At 39.5% G+C, this 18,780-nt stretch overlaps 1 protein-coding gene across 1 annotated transcript in view; it reads left to right on the top strand.

The window, feature by feature from the left end:
* SEC14L1 (SEC14 like lipid binding 1) overlaps positions 1–15,977 on the top strand; it is a 33,638-nt gene extending 17,661 nt beyond the window's left edge. The window contains exons 6-16 of the mRNA XM_015820786.1: positions 678–909; positions 1,274–1,383; positions 3,044–3,233; positions 5,405–5,493; positions 6,466–6,536; positions 8,308–8,479; positions 8,839–8,973; positions 10,591–10,725; positions 12,524–12,778; positions 13,876–14,054; positions 15,715–15,977. Coding sequence (XP_015676272.1) covers positions 678–909; positions 1,274–1,383; positions 3,044–3,233; positions 5,405–5,493; positions 6,466–6,536; positions 8,308–8,479; positions 8,839–8,973; positions 10,591–10,725; positions 12,524–12,778; positions 13,876–14,054; positions 15,715–15,820 — 1,674 coding nt within the window. The 3' untranslated portion in view covers positions 15,821–15,977. The remainder of the gene's footprint in view (positions 1–677; positions 910–1,273; positions 1,384–3,043; positions 3,234–5,404; positions 5,494–6,465; positions 6,537–8,307; positions 8,480–8,838; positions 8,974–10,590; positions 10,726–12,523; positions 12,779–13,875; positions 14,055–15,714) is intronic.
* The last annotated feature ends 2,803 nt before the right edge of the window (positions 15,978–18,780 follow it).

Below are 18,780 nucleotides of genomic sequence, written 5' to 3'. Positions count from 1 at the left end.
GAACAATTTTCAGCTCCTGAGAAGGATCTTATTGATCTTGTATGACTTCATACTCTGTGTTTACTCTCATCTTCTATTAGAGGCATGTTCTACCCTATTATATTGGCAAGAGGAGGGCCTGAGTATGGCGGGCTCTGGTCATCCAGAATATCATCAGTTCTCACCTTTTAATCTTACAGAGATTATTGTCCAATAACAGGAATGAATGAATGAATGAATGAATGAATACAGACATATTGGGGATCATGTTCTGCTGAAGAATAAACCAGTTTAGAAGAAGTTGGCCTTTCAGCACTGAGTCACTAAAAATAGTCTACTTTACAATTTATATTTAGAAGGAATGAGGTTACCCATGACCTGGAATGATCTTCACGATTCAAAAGACAGCTATGTCTGTTTTTGAACAAAAAGATCCAGAAGACATATTTTTCATTTCTTTCTCTCTTTTTTTTCTTTTTGTATTGAAACTCATGGGAATATATTTGTTCTTCTCTTCTTGAGTTTCTATTTGAGGGTTTGTAATGCTGAAGTATATGGCATAACACTAGGTTCCTGCTATTCCAGCAGACTTAGTTTTCTTCAATCAGGAACTAATTACGTGAGTTCTCCACACACACACACACACCAACCATGTACATCTACAATGTATTGATGTAAGAATTGTCTTGTTTTGAAAGGGCAAAGAGATAATAGAGTACTACTTGAAGCAACTAGAAGAAGAAGGTGTAGCATTTATTCCTCGTTGGACTCCTCCTGCTAAATTTGCATTCGAACACGGCACAGCTCACTTTAGACGGTCACTGTCCCCTCCAATCAGCATACCAGAAACTGTCGTTAAAGAGGGACTGAACACCAAGGAAATCAACACATGCAACAATGCATCAGAACTGGCGGCTGGAACACCTGATGGTGTGTAGTTTGTCCTGTCCTCGTTTATAACCATTTTATGAATGCCATCATAATCTCAGCTGGATTTTAAGGATACAAGGAAAGAATCAAATTAATTAATTTATTCAAAAAAATGCAGGCGGGCAGTTGTACAGTTTTATCTCTTTTCAAGAATATCAAGTAGATACACAGTTGTTGTTTTTTAATCAACTGGGGATTCAGATGATAGATGTTGAAGGCAGTTAGTAGCATGGAGGTTACAAAGATCTACAGAACTGATGGAAATATCAAAAGTACTAGTGGCTAATTTATGTAAATAATTGACGATTTCAAATGAGGGTTTGCACTGGAAGTATGGGCAATGAAAACAATTCTATTTTTTCAGACAAATTAGATGCAGATTATATCAAGAGGTATCTGGGCGACTTGACTCCACTTCAGGAAAGCTGCCTCATCAGGCTTCGGCAGTGGCTCCAGGAAACACACAAAGGCAAAGTAAGAGGATGTGTCTCTCTTTTGCTTCCTGTCCATTAGAAAAGTGCGTGGTGTACAAGAATGTCTGGCAGAATGTCAGTGTCCAAAGGAAGAAAAACAAAAGTGCCAAATTATTTATGTATTTATTTATAAATTAGAAAATTCTAATCTTTAGTTTCCCATAGTGCAGAATTTAGATTCCTAAATCTATTTCAGAATTGGGTGATTCTCCCTCCCCCAAGACTTCCTCCTCGTGATGTTTTTATGATCTTCTAGTACTGTGGTTGAAAATTTCCTGGACTGTGTTCTTATATTTCCTGTCCAACTTCTCCATTCTGCTATAAGGCATCCTTTTTGTCTTTGGAGTTCTATCTTTTTCCTAAATAAGAATATACAAAACATTCTGCTCGTGAACTGTTTTGTCTATGGATCAGTTTTTAATTGTTTGTGCGAGACCAAAACGTGCATTTTTTTTCAGCATGTGGTGTGGGGCAGGAATAAGACATTATTGGCAGAGACTTAGATAAGATAGGGAGGGGCTGCTAACACTATAAATTTAAGCATTGCAATTTGAATGGCTCTGCCCACCCTTGCCCCCATAACTTCTCAATCCTGTCAGTGCTGTGGTTGAATTCAAAAGCAGCAGTATGTGGTACCTGTTAAAGGGAGAGGGGAAAGAGAGCCACTGGGGAACTATTAAAAAAGGCTAGTTAGACTGAACAAAAATTATGCCATATTTACATTATCATTTATTAACTCCAGTTATTTAGGTTTTCAGTCTTCATTGCCATGTTTTATCGAAGAATTATTTAAGTTATAGGATAGAAGCTTACCGTATTATTACTAAAATATATAGGCATTGATTAAAACATCATGGTTAGGGCACCAGGCTGAAAAGCAGGAGACCATGAGTTCAAGTCCCGCCTTAGCCATGAAAGCCAGCTCTGTGGGGAAAATAAGAGGAGGAAGGTGTGTGGCATATTTTTGTAAAAATAATAAATAAATAAATAAATATTACATTGCAGGTAGTCTTAATTTGAATTAAATTCTGTTTTATAAGTTTTATATAGATTCAAGTATTTTAGTGAATTCTTAGTTTTGTATACGAGTAATTTTTTATTTTTAACTAAGTTTTGCAGAGCTGATATGTTAGATAGTTGTTACTTTGTGCTGGTCAATGACAGTAATAAAGATTTTGATTTGATAGTTATATTTAATTATCTATTTCATTCTATTTATGCCACTTACAATTTCTGTTAACTAGCAGCAAAAAAGGCAAGGAGCTTTTAATATCTCGTTGCTTAACATTGGAAAGTTGCAGCCAAGAATTTATTTAAGACAATTAGAAGTTACTGTATAAACAATAAATTACTCTATAAACGAGTACCCAGCTCAGACTTCTGAAAAGAATAAATTTATCAAAATATATACAGCTCTAATATCCCAGTTTACTTCTGTTATTTTTCATGAAATCTTTTAGGCGTTCTTCAAATATTCTTTTAAATTTCTTGTCCGATTGTACTATTTTTGTACTATTAATGAAAGAAAGAAATGGCAGCTTTCTAATGGAGAAAGGATGGTGCTTAAGCACAGAAAGGGACTAGCTTACTTCTTGAAATTTTCTTATGGAGTATTATATATTTTCAACAGTTCTTATCCAGTGATTACTATACATTTATAGATCCCCAAAGATGAGCACATCTTAAGGTTCTTGCGTGCCAGAGATTTCAACATTGATAAGGCCAGAGAAATCCTGTGCCAGTCGTTAACGTGGCGCAAACAGCATCAGGTGGACTACATCCTGGATACATGGAACCCTCCTCAAGTATTGCAGGATTATTATGCAGGTGGTTGGCACCATCATGACAAAGGTAACAGCGACACAGATGTTTTTATAAGGGGAAGCCTTAGGTCAGGGGTGGGCAACCTCGGCTTTTTTATGACTCATGGACTTCAACTCCCAGAATTCCTGAGTCAGCAGGAGCCGAGGTTGCCTACCCCTGCCTTAGGTCTTCTGAAATGCTGCCAGTATGGTTTGCTAAAGAGAGTACTTAAAACTGATTGTCAAAGTTTATTATACTTTGTTGGAGTAAAAGGTAAGATATAAAGATATAGGTATCTTGATATAGTGGAAGGCATCCTATTAGAGTGAGAAGACTTGGCTTCATTATTTATTTGGCATGTAAGCGATTACAGTTGTTGCCAACTCTTAAGTGGCAGCAATATAAAACACAATATAAAAAAATACATCAACAATCTGCAACTTCAGATTTCCCGCTCGGTTTTCAATCTTGCACAGTTTGGGAGTTTGATGAACGCAGCATATAGCAGTGGCTGGCCAAAATACTGCCATGGGATCAAATCAAGTTGTACCTTTGGAAGACCGTTCAAAGCTGATCCAAAATTCAGGAGCATAGGCTGTAGTGGGTGTCTCATGTTACTCCCATGTATCATCACCGTTTTACAAGCTGTATTAGTTGCCAGTTGACTTCTGGGTGTAATTCAAGTTGCTGGTCATCACTTCTATAGCCTTTCTGGGCATAGGGCCTGGTTATTTGAGGGACTGCATGTTCCCAATAGTTTCTGCCCATTCACTATGATCAGGCAGAGTGGGTGCGCTCCAGGTTCCTTTATTTAATTGCCATCTCCTGGGAGCAGAGAAGCATATCTTTGGAACCGCATCCCCATACTATGTCAATGGAGATTCTCAGTCATCCAGGTCATGGTTGTCCAAAAGGTGCTGTTTTCAAAAGGTAACTGGACTTTATTTTTCCTTGAAGACGTTTTGCTTCTCATCCAAGAAGCTTTTTCAGTTCTGCAGCCCACTGAAAAGCTTCATGGATGAGAAGCGAAACATCTTCAAGGAAAAACAAAATCCAGTTGCCTTTTGGAAAAAAGCATCTTGGGATCCCAATACTGCCCTTCCAGAAGTCTCTGAAAACCTCCCTCTGTTCCCAGGCCTTGGGTTAGGGAGTCCCTGGTGATTTGGGGAGTTATTATTTGTGTGGCTTTGTTTGGGCACTATTTTTTCCCCTTTATATTACATAGTATAGTTTTAAAATGTTAAGCCACCCAAAATTATTTTGGAATGTAGTGATCTCAAATTCTAACAAAAAGAAATACCCATTGGGAAGGTGTCACAATATGACTGTAGAGTCACTAGAGTCAGACCAGTGTCTTCTAACTTTCATTGATAACTTCTCAGTATGTCCTTAACTCATGGTTGTCCTATTCATCTAGGGCAGGGATAGGCAACCTTGGCTCTTTTATGACTGGTGGACTTCAACTCCCAGAATTCCTGAGCCAGCTTAGCTGGCTCAGGAATTCTGGGAGTTGAAGTCCATGAGTCATAAAAGAGCCAAGGTTGCCTACCCCTGATCTGGGGAAAACATTCTGTTTATCATAATAGGGGTTTTTTTATTCCCATTGCCTCTTCTGCTTATAACTCTTGTAATAATACAATAAAGTTGACGAGTGATGCATGAGTGGGCAGCCACAGAAATTGAAATAATATAATAAAACAGGAAAATAATATTAAGCATGTTTCCAAGCCAGCAGTTCCTATATAGGTAACCCTCTACTTATGACCAGAATTGGCTTTCTGGCAGAGAAGCTGGCAGAAAAGATTGCAAATGGCGATCACGTGATCACGGGTTGCTTGGTAACCAGTTGTAAATGCAAGCTAATTGCCAAGCATCCAAAATGAGGTCATGGGACCTGGGGGCGGTGTGGCATTTTACAGTCACTGGAAGTACTGTATAGGCTGTAAAGCACCCTTTCTGAGGCCCTCATAACTTTGAATAGCCATTAAACAAGCAGTCAAAAGTCACTGACCGTTTGTTTAATGACTGTTAAATCTTTATCATCTTTATTTATGCATCATCTTTATTTATGCAGCCAAAACTCTTGTTGGAAACTAAGTTAATAAGCAAGTATTGATCATTCCAGTTTGCTTTGGAGACGAATACAGAAGGCCTTCTAACCATTTCTTGCTTTATCAGAAGATAATTTGAATATCACCGTTATTATTCTTTTGGTTCAGATGGGCGTCCACTGTATGTGTTGAGACTAGGCCAGATGGATACCAAAGGTTTGGTGCGAGCTCTTGGAGAAGAAGCCCTGCTTCGCTATGTAAGTGCCTCAGATACAATTTGCAGATGGTTTTTAGTGGGAATGTTACGTCCCCATTTCATTATCTCGTATCCGTTAGCATAACTGGATGTTCCTAGTAAATCATGTCCAAAATATCTTCAGGGTATTCTCAGTTGGAAAAGGTTACATTACAGTGATGAACACTCTAGGAATGTCATTGACAATCTATTCATTTTGATATCGTATTATTAGAATTAGCAGTGTGGTTTTTCTGTCTTTTGTGCAAGAATAAACATATGGACAGCTTTTTGCTCTTGAGATATTGCATCTCTTACTATTGGCCAGCTAAGCTGAGGCTGTTATAGATTGCTCACTTCTGAGTAGGAGAATAAGGTGTTAATGCTCAGATATCAGAACAGCCTTCCTGCCTCTGAAGGCAAGTAAGAGAGAAATGGTTTTTCCAGTTCCATAAAATTACCACTTTTTCATGATCCAGCCTCCAAAGTGCCAACATCTCAATGAGATAACAAATTCCACGTTTTAGGAAAATAGGTCAACATTACACTGAGATCTTTGGCTGTAATATTTCTTCCCCAAGTTGTATTAACGTATGTAGTGATTTGAAATTCAAACAAAGCTGTAGATGGACAAGAGCAGATTCTATGAACTTTCACATTTCTTATGTCATCAATATAAATCGTATTAATTTCTTTTTAAACATTCTTTGAAGGGCCCAATAAATATAAAATAATATCTTTTGGTATATGCAATTCATTTTTAAATTGTAAGAGGTATTTTACATTTTTAAATATCTGCACATATTGATTCCTCAAAACTGCATATTCAAGTTATTTCATAGTTCAGATACTTTTATTTTATTTTATTTTATTTTAATTTCTTACAAAAATCAAATAAAATTGAACCCAAAGTAACTCTGTGGCTGAAATTTTATCCATGGTCATTTTACAACGACATAATACAACGTTCTCATCTTTTTTTTATTACGTGCAGGTTCTATCTATAAATGAAGAAGGACTGAGGAGGTGTAAAGAAAATACAAAAGTATTTGGAAGGCCTATTAGGTAAGGAAACTTTCTTAAAATTCCATGAATCTGTTTCACTGAACTTTAGATACGTTTGTGCTACTTGAGATAAAGTTTTGCTGTGTAGTGTTTTGACCAATTCCTAGGTTAAGAAATGGAACACTTTAGCACAATTCCAGTGGTCATTTATGCAATATTGCACACACATAGGCAGACTTGATTTTGTAGGATTCTGGCATCCCACCCACTCTGCTAAAGTTTAGTCATTAAACAGCAGTATCAGATACTCCAGTGTAAGAGCTAAGAGTAGATCCAGATAAGTAAAGACGGCAATGGGAAGTGATGGTAGACCCAAGAGCAGTATGAAAATAGATAGAGCTACCCTCTGGTGTAGCTCAGCTAATTATGAGGGCAATTTGGAAATAAACCTCCGTTTGGTTATCAATGACAGACACTCGCAGATACAGAACTTTTATACACATTTGAAAACTACATTACATTACTTTTCGACATAATCACCATTCAAATTGAGGCACTTGTCATAATATCTTACAAGGATTGAAATTCCTTAGTAGTAGTCGCTCGACGCCGAATCTGGGCTATGGGGGGTGATCAAAAACATCCCAACAGAACTGCTTGAAAAGTTCTTGGGTGTGTCTAGCAGTGTGTGGGCGAGCATTATTGTGACCCAACACTACACCAGACGTGCCACAGAAAATCCCGCTAAATGTGAAGATGCCAAAGGAGTACTGCTAGTGAAGTTATGGAGCGTTCTTCAACCATCAGTTCAGAAGTCTACTGTGAAATGTTACGAAAACTCAGATGAGCCATCCATAACAAGCGTGGGGCATGCTGACTTGCGGTGTGGTGTTGGTTCACGATAATGCTCGCCTGCACACCGCTAGATGCACCTAAGAACTTCTGAAGCAGTTCCGTTGGGATGTTTTTGGTCACCACCCCCTATAGCCCAGATTTGGCGCCAAGTGACTATTACTAAGGAATTTCAAACCTTGTAAGACGTTATGACAAGTGCCTCAATTTGAAGGGCGATTACCGTATTTATTGGCGTATAACACGCACAGGCGTATAACACGCACCTTCATTTTAAGAGGGAAATTTCAGGAAAAAAACTTAAAGGTGGGGCCGGGCGGCGGAGCGCTTATATCGGCGTATAACACGCACACATCATTTGCCCCCTATTTTCAGGGGGAAAAAGTGCGTGTTATACGCCAATAAATACGGTATGTCAAAAAGTAATGTAATGTTGAAGTTTTCTAATGTGTCTAATAAAAGTTCTGTATCTGCGAGTGTCTGTCATTGATAAAACGGAGGTTTATTTCTAAATTGCCCTCGTATATTGAATCAGTCTGAATAGAAGACTATTTGGGAATTCCATACACAACATTTTAAAATCACGATGGATGAAAAAAATGGGATGGGATGTAAACAATAAAAACATGGTAGGCCAAGGAAAGGCTGAAAAGGAGGATCAGTGAAATTGGGAGTGCTTGCTCTTCATGAGTGAGCAATACAATTAAACACAAAAATTGAAAGAGTTGGAAGGAGATTGAAAGAATTATAAGCATCTGGATTTGAAAGAGGGGAGAGTAAATTTATTCTCTTTCTCTCATTAACAAATATTTCACAAGTATTATGGTTATGATTTAAAACTTTTTGACCTATCGGAATTTAAGTGATGAGTAAAAACATCTAATGTAGCAGAGTATATTTGTATACTGTCACAATCAAATAATTGCTTGATTGATTTAAACTGAACATGCTGAATATTTTTTATTTTGGGGAAAACCAGCTCTTGGACTTGCTTGGTGGATCTGGAAGGCTTGAACATGCGTCACTTATGGAGACCTGGGGTCAAGGCCTTGCTGAGAATCATTGAGGTGGTAGAAGCCAATTATCCAGAAACGCTCGGACGTCTTCTAATTCTCCGAGCCCCCAGAGTGTTTCCAGTCCTTTGGACACTGGTAGGTCCTTAAGTTGGTTCTCTGTTTGGGAATTTGTGTTTTGTAAATTGGAGTCAGTGTGTACTTTGGAATAGGCAACATTGGCAAGCTTGATATTTAGAAATCCAGCTTAGAAATCCAGCTAGAGCAGGGGTGTCAAACTGCCGGCCCGTGGGCCAGTTGCATCATATGGAGGCCGTGCCCACCCCAGCTCTGGCAATGCAAAAAAAGGCGTGATACGTCGTGACACGTCACGTGACGCAGTGAATTTGACACCTGTGAGCTAGAGCATAGACTTCAGTGGCCCTGTGAAATAATGTGTTTCTCTTGAGTTCATCTGATGTCTTGGGAATGTTACTACTTTAGTATTTTGTTTGTAGGTTAGCCCTTTCATTGATGACAACACTCGAAAGAAATTCCTGATTTATGCTGGCAATGATTACCAGGGTCCTGGTGGACTGTTGGATTACATTGACAAAGAAATTATTCCCGATTTTCTTGGCGGAGAATGTATGGTAGGTAGAAAAAGGGAGAATTGCTTTCAGTTTGTTTGACAAACCAAGTTCAGTGACCTGTAATAATTCACTCTGTGCTACTGTAATCCAGTGCCCAGTCTATTTAGCCTGTGCAGAAAGAAGCCATTTCAGTTGTATAGGTGACATAATTTGCTGAAGTGGCCATCCAGTTCAGTTTAGCAAAGCAGTTTGGGTGGTTTTGAATCCCTTTGGACTCAAATGAAGTCAAGTATTTTTAGGCTGGGCTGCTTTGGGATTTCTTAAAGGCTTTGTTGAAGCCACCCAGCCTAAAAGTCCTTTGGCACACACCTCCGGTTGGCGCCCTTTAGCACATATTGTAGTCTCACAGCATTTGCTCGAGTTAATTAACCCCAAGGGACTTCATATGGAGAAGGCTCTTCTCTGTTTTTCCAGAGCACTCCCAAAGGCTTTCTTGGCCTCCAGCAAGATTCATCCTTTTGTGCCACTAGTCCCTTCAATAAATCCAGAAATTGGGATAAGGAAAGCAGCATGAGAAAACGGCATTACTGTGTAGCACATTCCTCTGTCAGCTAGGTGCTAGGAATCAGGGAGGGCCAACAATAAGTTTTCTGGGCTGCTGGTCTCTCTCAGTTGTTGGCAAGGTAGTTGGAACAGTTGTGTGGTGTGAAACATGCTTTTCCGTGCCACTTGCTTCTCTGAGGTGCTTTCTAGAAGAGGCTTCAAGTTATCCTGGAGCTGCTTACTCTGAGAGACCACTTCAGGATGGCTACTTACAGAGTGTGTTGTTGCCTTGTCTGCCCAACCTCGAAACCTCATAGTCAGAGCTTCAATAAAATGTTTTGCTTTGTTTTAAAAATAATATAGTCTCCATCTTATTTACATGATTCTAGGCCAGGGGTAGGCAACCTTGGCTCTTTTATGACTCGTGGACTTCAACTCCCAGAATTCCTGAGCCAGCTTAGCTTAGCTGGCTCAGGAATTCTGGGAGTTGAAGTCCACGAGTCATAAAAGAGCCAAGGTTGCCTACCCCTGTTCTAGGCAGTTCTCAAGTTAAAACAGCAAAAAACAAACTTGTGTACAGAAATAAAAAATAAACAAAATAAATCAAAAACGTAAAAGCATAGGAGAGTGGTAACTACCACTCACAGATAATACAGGCATCTTGCTGGCTCCCCCAGACCCCATGATAGAACCATGTCATTTAGGTAACATCTTTAGGACATATGCTGAAATATAAACCATTGATAATAATAAACTCAAATCCTGCCAATGTATTCATTTGTATGTGACACCATATATACAGTATATGATGTTCTTTTGTGGCTGAAGAGCTAGTTTTTGAATTTAGCCTGTCTTACAGTGAAGTCAGGCCGAATCCAGGGTTTCAGGCCGATTGACCCTCAGGCTGTGCCCCATCAGTACCTGCTTGAGAAGTGTGTTGTGAGGGCAGATAGAAGCTACAGTGAGAAAATGTTTCCAGTCACAGAGAGTTGTTTTAACTCATTAATCTGTTTACAGCTTTTCACTATTTCAAATTGATTGTGGAATATTCTTCCTGAGATGTTTTCAGTTGGAGCAGAAACAGATCCATTTTGCTGACTCTTTTCCCTCCACTCTTCAATTAAATTTATTTAGTGCGAAGTTCCAGAAGGTGGGCTGGTTCCCAAATCTTTGTACCGGACAGCAGAAGAACTGGAAAATGAAGATATAAAATTGTGGACAGAAACTATCTATCAGTCTGCAAGTGTCTTCAAAGGAGCTCCCCATGAGGTAAATCATTTTATTTTTCCCCTTTCCCTCTCGTGTTTGCTAAAAATAATCTTCTTCAAATCAAGGTCAATTCCTGATGACCTCATGAATAAGTCCATGCTGTTTTCCTATGGTTTACCATGGATATTTTCTGGCTGTTTTTTTTTTAACTTCCTAGTCTAGCCTCTAGTTTTGCTATTTTCTGGTAGGCTCTCTTCTGAGTACTAACCAGGTTCAGCTTTCCTTAGGGCCTGCTATCTAGCTGGAAAGCCTATGGTAAAGATAACTAAACAGGTATGTGGGGAGGATTTTTTGGAAGCAATTTCATTTTCAGAACTGGTTCAAGTGATACTCTTTTGATTTCAAAACTGAAATTCTGTGTCCAGAGATTGGAAAAAATCATACCATACATCTTTTCCTTTTTTAAAAAAAAATATTTGTACATTCCATTAAGTGCTTCAATCTTGGATGACAATTTTGGGCAACAATGCTATCTTGAGCATCATCTGAATGGCCTCAAAATCCTATCTATGTATTTGTCATGGTGATGCTTTATTTCTAAGGAAAAGAGACCTTAAGTGACATGTGGGAAGTCCCTAGCCCAGGGGTAGGCAACCTTGGCTCTTTTATGACTCGTGGACTTCAACTCCCAGAATTCCTGAGCCAGCCATGCTGGCTCAGGAATTCTGGGAGTTGAAGTCCACGAGTCATAAAAGAGCCAAGGTTGCCTACCCCTGCGCCTAGCCCTTGACTTTCTTCCCCAGTTTCACTTGAATGATGCAGCCTTCCCTCATCTGCAATTAAAAAGTTACAGAAGGGGAGCAGAATCTCCTTTGTTCTCACCCTCTGTAATCTGAATATTGTTAACAATTCTGCTAATGCTTGGCTCACTGTATTTTCCTAGACTTCCTAGCTTCTGTTTCTAGTTCTTTATTATTTTTTGCTTAAACAACCATAGGTCTCACCTGACAACAGCCTATGTTTCTGGCTTTGGGGCATCGAATTTTCATTTGCAGTGTCAAGGTTTTAACAATCATCTAACTTGAAAGATTAAAATTGTACAATAGCAAACTCTATTGCTTTGAGGATGTGACACTATTAATGGATGTTTGTAGCTAGATGAACTCTTCAATCCGATTTCTGACAGGAGGTACTGTAACTACGGTCAGACTGAACCATAGTTTCAGTTGGGAAGCTGCGACCATCCTAAACCAAACCCACAAACACTAGGGAACTTCTAGAAGCCTGGCACCCTGACAAATTGGCCATCAATAGGCATAAACAATATCTGCATACTATGCAAAAGAGACAATCAACGAGCCAAAAAGGGAACAAAAAGACCCAAACACCTCCCCACCAGCAATCTGCACCCAGGTGACCATAGATTAACTCCAAGATTAATAATCAGACCAACAATCAAGTAAACGATACCCCAATCAGGGAACTGCCAAACAAGCCAACAGTAAACAGCCCAACCAAATGATATCCAAGACCACCCCCACCAACACTGACAGGACAAGCCACTAGAATAGAAACAGAGAGCAAACACCACTCCTTACTAGCATTGATGATATTACCTAGTTTGGATAATGAAACGTCTGTAAAAAAACAAGCTCAGAGAGCACCAAGGGCCCCTCGTTTCAACCCTGAGCTACAAATATTCTCCTTTGTTGGTACTGTAGCTGATATAAATAGCAGGCTCCAAACCAGACACGGTGCACAACTCTTATTGAGAGAAGGCTGACAGGGGGAGCCTTGGCCAGTAGAAATAACTGTCCTGGCTAGAGTTTCTAATAGAGCCACTTGCTTTTCTTTCCAGATTTTCATTCAGATTGTGGAAGCTGCTTCTGTGATCACCTGGGATTTTGATGTTTGTAAAGGTGATATTGTTTTCAACATCTATCACTCCAAGAGAGCCCCTCAGCCTCCAAAAAAAGACTCTTTGGTAGGGGCGCATAGCATTACCTCTCCTGGTGGCAATAACGTACAGTTGATAGAGAAAGCTTGGCAACTGGGACGAGACTACAGTATGGTGGAATCACCACTCATCTGCAAGGAAGGCGAAAGTGTGCAGGTGAGAACACGTTTTTTTAAACACAACCCCTACTTTTGATTCCTAGCAAAATGCTTTTAGAATTTTATCAGAATGGACTTTTTAATTCAAGCATGTTTTGAATACTCACAACAGCCTTCTTGTGTTGCTTCTTTGTGATTATGCCATTAGCAAGTCTTAATAGAATTCCTAATGTATCATCCTTAGAAAGTGAGGGCTTCATGTGTTTTCATTTCCAAAATGGGCTGCCTTAATAATGGCTATAGGAGGGGAAGAGATCTTTAAGTCCTTCTGAAATAGTTTGAGTTTAGTTTCACCCACTAAACCTATTTTGCCTTCTGCTTCACACCAGAACACTTGGCCAATTACTCATTTCAAAGTCCTATAAAATGGGATGCCAATTCAACCAACTAAACCTTAAAGTAACTGCTCCTTCAGGGCAAGGGGAAAGTGATATTTTAATCAGTCATGTACTTCTGAGATCAATTGTACGTCAGTGAGGAAGCTCTACCGGGGGATGTACCTTTCAATCTTTGACTGATTTAGTTGGTGATCTCTTGGGTTTCTATCCCTCCTTAAAATTTTGCAACCTTATTCTAGGAAATAGCTGCTTTTTAGGGGAGATCTCCAACTTTCAGAATCTCTAAAAAGTACATCTCTGTGTTTTAAAAGGGCGATATACAAATTCTACAATAGTAACAAGTTTGTATGTTCAAAACTATGCGTAAGTCCATCTGCAGGATGGTAGGCTACATAATTTGTTACAACTTTGTAACTGGTCTAAACACTGAGACGTACCACTAAGTCAAGATCTGGTACTAGGTATTATGTATGCCGTACTTGTCAATTAACCCTTATTTTTCATATCTATATCTGTGGTAAGCCGTGATGATCAATAACCATAAACTCAAGAAAACCGAATCGTGTTTAATGGAACTATGTTTCTTGCGTTCTTGCCTACCAGCCTCTCTGAATAGGTCAAGTAGGCTGAGCATGAAAGGGAGAGCCAACCTACAACTGCTGATTGATGAAGTGCCCTAATATTATATCCAAATGGTCGGTTATTAGCACCGATGGCCATTTCAAGCTATTTTGATTTCCTCCACTCTTGCTTTAAGGGATCTCATGTGACTAGATGGCCTGGCTTCTACATTCTCCAGTGGAGGTTCCACAGTATGCCTGCCTGCGCTACCACCAGTCTGCCTCGTGTTGATGATGTACTGGCATCGCTACAGGTCTCATCTCACAAGTGCAAAGTGATGTACTACACAGAAGTAATTGGGTCAGAAGATTTCAGGTAAGGTTCACTGTAATGTTGCAAATGCTAGTCTTTAAAAAAAATAATGAGAAAATTTCTTAGGATTCACTAAGCCTAAGTGCAAGTAGTTGAAGGCTACCCAGAATAGTACAGGAACAGCAGCATTTTCATGACTTGGTTTTCCTAGAGACTTTTAGAGTCATCAAGATGATACTTAAAAGTACTACGCCTGTGAGCTTTAGACAACACTTTTGGTTAAAAGTAATTCATCTGATGTTTATGGTTCCTCTGTCTTACTGCTTTCTCTTATCTCTATTCTTCACATTACTTGCTGGGCTCCATAGCAAAAATGCATATATTATATTGGTGTCCAGTTAACAAAACCTTAAACTTTTCTTGCCTTGGTTGACTGATTTCACACACAAAAAAATAGCATTTTATACAAAGTTGGAAAATGATTTTAACTGTTTTTGTCCTATAGGAAAATTGATAATCGCTAGGGGTAGCTAATATATCCATTGGTCTTTAAACAATAAGTACACTTGACTAATATTAACAAACATTGGTTTGATAAATAGAGACAGAGGAAAAAAGTTAGATCATCTTTTAGACCAGAGGTAAGGGGCAAATTGTTATCATTAAAACGTAAGTGCAGGTCTCAAAAACTGCAGTAACCATGGACTAGTTAAGTAGCTTTACTGATCTTTTTTAACAGTCATGGTCTGTGTGGTTACAGAATTTTTTTTCTTACACTAGCAGGTTACGTCAAACAATGGCAACTTTTGCTTACTGGTTTGAAGAGAAAGAAAACAGCAAGCCAAATACTTTTGTAAATGAATTTATGACAGATCTGTTTTTGATGCTGTTCACTACGAGTGCGGGTGTTGGCATTTTGTCTCTTCAAATCAGTTTGGTTTTTGGTTATAAGTGGCAATTGCACATGTGAACGTTTTTTAGTATATAAAATCTTGAAGATTCCTTAAAGGACTCAGATTAATCATTTGTAATCGGAATCAATTTAAGGAATTTTCTGGATTCCACATACTACATGTTTATTTGTTAGAGAGAACTTGTTTTTTTTTAGTTTATTGAATAAGAAATTGGAATTGGAAGGTAAGAAGTACTCCTTTCTTCAATGTTAGTAAGGGGGGGGGGGTCAGTCTCCATCACTGCAGACTTTCAATTAAGTCCTGAAGAACAATTTATTTTTTTACTGTAGGTACATAAACAAGGTATTATGGGATAGTTGTTTTTTAAGTGGTGCTAGCTATAAAGATATATGGCAAACTAGTACCGTTTATTCTTTTTTTTTTTTTTTAAAGATGGCTTAAGCATCTTTGAAGCTTACTGTTTATTTTAATAGTTGGGAGTTGTTTTGGGAAGTTAGAAAGCTGGCATATACATGGATGGTTCGTTCTGGTTCCTTGGCTTACCGACTATATAAACCAGCCCTTCTCCACCTGCTGTATGCCATATAGTTCCATATAGGTTGGCCAGGGAGCTGTAGAAGCTAAAGCTAATGAAAAGACTCCATGATCAGGACTATACATTGAGCCTCTGGCGAAGGCTATCAGTAGACGCTGCCAGTTCCATTTGGGATCTCTCTTCCTCCTTCCCCCTCCCCCCGGTGTACAGTTTTTTTCATACAGCTCAGCATGTGAAGGTGTCTTATCCTTACCGTAAGTCCATCTTTCCACAGGGGATCCATGAGCAGCCTTGAATCAAGTCACAGTGGATTTTCTCAGCTCAGTGCTGCTACAACTTCCTCCGGCCAATCCCAGTCCAGCTCCATGATATCCAGGTAGTGCCGCTGCCTACATTAAGCCAGTTGATGAGACGGCGGGACCCTCGTCTACGGCAGCCACCTGCAATACAGCATAATCATCAGTGACCGTTGCAAAAACAGACACACAAATGGAAGGTCTTTTTACAGATAGTAAAAGTAGCTGCGTGCATTTAAATATTCTGGTTTCGTTTTGAATTGGAGCCGAAAGAGTGTGTCCAATCTTAATAGCCATAGTTTTTTATACATAACGCTTGCACAAATCCTTACTTGGAAATGTAAGGGCTGTTTTGCAAAGGAAGACTCAATCAATGGTTGTATGGCTGAGAATTTATTTAACTTCCTGTTGATATATTTGTAATGCATTAGAAGTCTGTCCTAAAGCTTTTGCCAGTGAGACTTTCTCAAAGTTGAAGTACACTCCCCCCCCCGCCCCTTCTGCTCCTGCTCTCCTGAGTCTGTTACAGCCCAGCATTAAGGCCTAAGGAGTGCAATACCTGGGTACCTGACATTTTGTGGAAAGCCAGCTGGTGAACTGGCTGAACCCTTTTCCCTACCTTTTCTCAGCGAGAGTTGCTGCCCTGACAGATGGAGGCGAGCAGTTCATCCTGTCAGACAGCTCTTTTAACCCGAGTTCATTCTGCTAGCTCATATGATTAAGGGCAGACTCCTTTTTTTGGGCATTGAAAGGCATTAAGCTAGAACGTACACTTCTGAGCATCGAAGGTGGGAAGGAAGAGGGCAGAGCAGGCTCCCCTCAACTCAACCCGAAGGCTGGCCCTCCTTTGAGTCCTCAGGTTTGTTTCTCCCGGAGGTGCACATGATTGTACCTCGTTTGCTTCTTTTCGCCTTCGACAAGTACCTTTTGAAGAGTGGCATCTTTTCTGCCAAGACCTTCCTGGAGAAGTGGCTGCGTCAGTCCTTTCCTTCCTGTGCCCTTCTCCACTTCCCTGATCTGCCCTGTGCATGCCAAGAGCAATCTCATGCGCTACTGCAGTACAGACGGGATGTTTACCCTCTTAACCAGAGCACAGCCTGCTGTGGCAATAATTCATTGCAGACGTCCACATGTTTCTATAATAGTAAATTTGCTAAAGGTTGCTTAAACTCTCCAGCACTTGCTTCATTAGTATTTGAAGCATGCTTTTCCGAAGCCTTGGGAGCTAAAACAGCCAGCTGCCAGACTAGTCTTGCTGATACAACAAGGATTGCAAATCTGTTCATGTAGCTGACAATAGCTGCTGAAATAGTATCTGTTGGATTCATTCATTCCCATTTAAAGCTCTAGACACCACACACACCTCCGGTGTATATAATTATACCCTTGTTTGGAGAAGACTCTATGCTTACATATCTTCTAGGAGGTTAACGTACACTCTATTTTGGAGAAAGGAAAGTAATGATGAATGCAACTTGCTAATTTATTAATTAGAAAGGTAAAGGAATTTGTTTTAAGGTCAAGAGTGTTTATGTGCTAATTCAAAGGACTTGTCATATGAATTATAAAACTAAAACCCGTGGGTGTTTAAAATATTAAATCTAGATGATCTTTCTAAATACTTGTTAAATGGAGTTGAAGGAGTATAGATTTGTTCCACAGATCCACCCATGCTGTATTTCATCCAGCTGCTGCTTTTTTGTGATAGTTTCTAAGAGCGCTAGTATCTTCTGTAGCAGTTTTTAATTGTTGATATGTAATCATGAACATGGTACCCAGCCTACAGAAACATTGTGCCATGTTCATCATCTTGTAATTATTGTCCCCCATGCCCGGTTGCAAAATGGTACAGTCTTCCCTCTCCAAAACAGGGGTTCTGTAAAAGATAGTTTCCTCCCCCCCGCCCCCCCATGGCAATTTTGCTGGCAGCTGTAAAGAAAATGTTTCATTAAACAGCTACTACCAGCCTAGGGATGTCTGATTTTGCAGAATGTTTAACCATTGGAACACCGTTTCCTATCTTAAGATGTCTGTTTGCTCAGCAATGTCCCTTGGAGGGCAATACACTAGACTTTGGGAGGAAAGTGCATTTCAGAGCTCAAAGCACAAAAACTTGGAGTGGAGGAGTTGCTAGCCCTGATAAAAAGCATGACATCCCAGCTGTGGCCCAACTAACCCTTTGCTCTTCTCCTTAGTGTGTGATCTTACTAGTATTCTGTCTCTGTTCTGCCAGAACTCATAAACCTCCCTTCTATTAACTTAATTTAGCGACTTTCTCCCACCTTCTCTCTATTCCTCAACTTCATATTGATTTCTGTAAATGTTTTCTAAACATATTACCTCAATCTTGGTAATAAGGTAACAGTCTTTTAAAGATTTTTTATTTGTATCAGTAATAAATGTGATATGGGAAAAGTGTCTGAATCGATTTATTCTCAACATGCTTCAGAAGTGGTGATTCTCTACAAGATACAACAAGAGTGCTACGTGTAGGGATGGTTATGTGGCTATTTCATTAAATGATTAGGTCTATGTGTGGTATGAATCTCACATAGGGTCCCCTCGTCACTGGTGTCACCACAGATTTTACAGACACCCATTGGCCGTCCAAAAGATACTTCTGAAGACCTCATTGAAATGTAATTGATGCCCATCAATCTGGAGATCACAAAACTATTTCTAATGGTTCCATCTATGCAGTCAGACCCTGCAGATTTCTGGAGGAATATTTTATTGGCAGATGAGCCAGAAATGAAACTTTTCAGGCTACGCTGTTTGGGCTGGCAGAAACTCATAATAAGAACCTTATACCAACTATCAAACATGGAGGCAGTATTGTTGTTTGGGAATTCTGTGGTACTGCAGGACCCAAATGACTATCTACCCCTTAAGGAAGTTTAAATATTGCTTTATAACAAAAATCTACAGAAATAATCGATCCATCTTCCTGTCAGCTGAAGCTGATGTTCAGCTGGGACATGCAGAAAAATAATGATTCCAAACATGAAAGCAAGTCAATAGGTTTCAGTGTTTTCCACAGGTGA

The sequence above is a fragment of the Protobothrops mucrosquamatus genome, unplaced genomic scaffold (assembly GCF_001527695.2).
Source record: "Protobothrops mucrosquamatus isolate PMUCROS unplaced genomic scaffold, P.Mucros_1.0 scaffold1183, whole genome shotgun sequence".
In the NCBI taxonomy this organism is placed as follows: Eukaryota; Metazoa; Chordata; class Lepidosauria; order Squamata; family Viperidae; genus Protobothrops; species Protobothrops mucrosquamatus.
The sequence above is the reverse complement of the archived record's forward strand: the minus strand, read 5'-3'. Positions and strand labels throughout refer to the sequence as shown.